A 2,500-nucleotide genomic window follows, 5' to 3' on the forward strand; every position below is an offset into this window, starting at 1 on the left:
TACAAGTACAGACCATCTGTTGCCGTTTGCAATTTGTCGGCCACCGTCTACCCCGCTCAGTTTCTGACCACAGGACCGCCTCTGACTAGATATTATTTTAGTGACAGACCATTCTGAACACAGCAGTGAAACTGACTTGGTGGTGGATGTCACGCTCATGTGAGTGTATTAGGCAAAGCACCGTTACTGGGGTTTTTACACTCCCCAGTGTTGTCACTGAGTCGAGAATGGTCTGTCACCCGAAGATATCGGACCAGCAACAATCCTGAGGTCAGAAACTGACCGCTGGTGAAGTGTTAGAGGATGGTTAACACAAACTGCGTATGGTTGTAGATGGGCCATAGTCACTAACTGTACAGCAGCAAGGTCCATTTACAGTATAGGTGTTTCTGATAAAGCGTCCAGCGAGGGCTTATGACACAGTATGCGGGTCATAGTGTTGGAAAACCCACTGTGAGGTTATCTAAGGTTAACTGACAGTTAATTTCGTATTTGGTTTTTTTTTACTGTAATAGTCATTAAGATTTCATTAATTTATTTCTTTTGGGAATATGAGTGACTACAGTCACTGGTTGTCATGTGGTGTCATTATGTGTCATTTCATGTCACCATAAGTTATGAGGTGTCATTAGGCGTCATTTGGGGTCATTGGGTGTTAACCAAACAGTTGTCGAGTAATCATCAGCCTTGAATAGCTCAGTCAAGTGCATTATTTATGACTGGAATAAAAAGGTGTGTCGCCTTATTTGGCTGCAGGACAGAGATTATGAAACATGAATAAATATGTGTATTTTTGTGATTTCTTTGTCGATGAAGATCAAGACTGCTGCTTGGTGATGATTTGTAAAGTCTGAGAAATGTGAACTGTCTCTCTTTGTCTCTGGTCTGGTCCTTCAGCACAAGAAGCTGAATATGGATTTGAATATGGAGAACAGGAGAGATGTGCGTAAGGGGGAGAAACAGGGAGAACTTTACATCTGGGATCCGATTGACGAGGTGCTTAGAGACCTTCTGTACACCCAAACTCTGTGTGTCTGTGTGTCTGTGTGTCTGTGTGTGTGTGTGTGTGTGTGTGTGTGTGTGTCAAGGCATTTTGTGGAATTGTGTGTATGTGCAAGAGAAGACTCACACAGCCAATAAGTAACTGTAATATCATCCTGTTTGTGTGTGTGTGTATGTGTCAAGGCATTTTGTGGAATTGTGTGTATGTGCAAGAGAAGACTCACACAGCCAATAAGTAACTGTAATATCATCCTGTTTGTGTGTGTGTGTGTGTGTGTGTGTGTGTGTGTGTGTGTGTGTGTGTGTGTGTGTGAGTAGCGGTGGTACAGGCATTACTGTGTGATCTGTGACGACAAGCTTTACTATGCAGAGGAGAGTGAGTTAGAGGAGGATCAGCTCAAGGTTAGTCTCTGATCGTTCACCTGCTCTCTGATATCACCCGTCATAAATGCCATGAGAAGTTTCTGTCGAGCAAAGTCCTGCTGTTATATGAATTATACCCATCTTTCACTTTTGTCCACGAACAGTTCCTCTTCTCAGAGGAGAAAACTTTTTTTTTTAATATCTCAAAAGCATCGCATTATAAGGCATGCTTTGCTATGAACAAGCAATGACCAAGACATCAGAATGATCAGAAATCCTGATAAAATAAAAATAATGTTACGAAAACTCACCCACACTTCTCTTCTCTTCTCTTCTCTTCTCTTCTCTTCTCTTCTCTTCTCTTCTCTTCTCTTCTCTTCTCTTCTCTTCTCTTCTCTTCTCTTCTCTTCTCTTCTCTGCACAGGGCACTCCAGAGCTCCACCAATCAGAGCCCTGGTTCCACGGGCGCATGTCAGAGGGGCGTCAGACAGCCGAGCGGCTGCTACAGGAGTTCAGCGCCGAGTCCGGGGGAAGAGACGGCACCTTCCTGGTGCGGGAGAGCGACACCTTCGTCAATGACTGCACCCTGTCATTCTGGTACTACACCGTTACACAGTTACTCCACCACACCATCATTCGGTCCGCTTAGCCTGTGGCCCCAAGCTTTATCCAGAACTCAGGACATGAATAAGATTCAGGTGTTGACTGAAAGATGCTGGTTATCTCAGAGACGTTTCACTTTCAGTAGTCAGTCAGTAAAACATCCCAGAGGCCTGTAGTATATACATGCTCCAAACCTCACACTAACACGCCCACCTGATCCAGCTGACTGAAGAGCTTTGGCATTAGATTCAGGGGCGTCAGGTCAGGGATGGAATGGTTGGAGGGATGCTTGACACTGCTGTAAGGTATTACACTGTTAGTTTTTGACTGACACCGCTGTAAGGTATTACACTGTTAGTTTTTGATTGACACCGCTGTAAGGTATTACACTGTTAGTTTTTGACTGACACCGCTGTAAGGTATTACGCTGTTAGTTTTTGACTGACACCGCTGTAAGGTATTACACTGTTAGTTTTTGACTGACACTGCTGTAAGGTATTACACTGTTAGTTTTTGACTGACACCGCTGTAA

General features: G+C 44.1%; 1 protein-coding gene across 1 annotated transcript in view; it reads left to right on the forward strand.

The window, feature by feature from the left end:
* Window positions 1-2,500, forward strand: part of LOC115826210 (1-phosphatidylinositol 4,5-bisphosphate phosphodiesterase gamma-2-like) — a 23,973-nt gene that overhangs the window by 8,812 nt on the left and 12,661 nt on the right. The window contains exons 15-17 of the mRNA XM_030789945.1: window positions 898-996; window positions 1,321-1,404; window positions 1,790-1,962. Of these exons, the coding sequence (XP_030645805.1) occupies window positions 898-996; window positions 1,321-1,404; window positions 1,790-1,962 (356 nt within the window). The remainder of the gene's footprint in view (window positions 1-897; window positions 997-1,320; window positions 1,405-1,789; window positions 1,963-2,500) is intronic.

The sequence above is a fragment of the Chanos chanos genome, chromosome 13, assembly GCF_902362185.1.
Source record: "Chanos chanos chromosome 13, fChaCha1.1, whole genome shotgun sequence".
Lineage (NCBI taxonomy): Eukaryota > Metazoa > Chordata > Actinopteri > Gonorynchiformes > Chanidae > Chanos > Chanos chanos.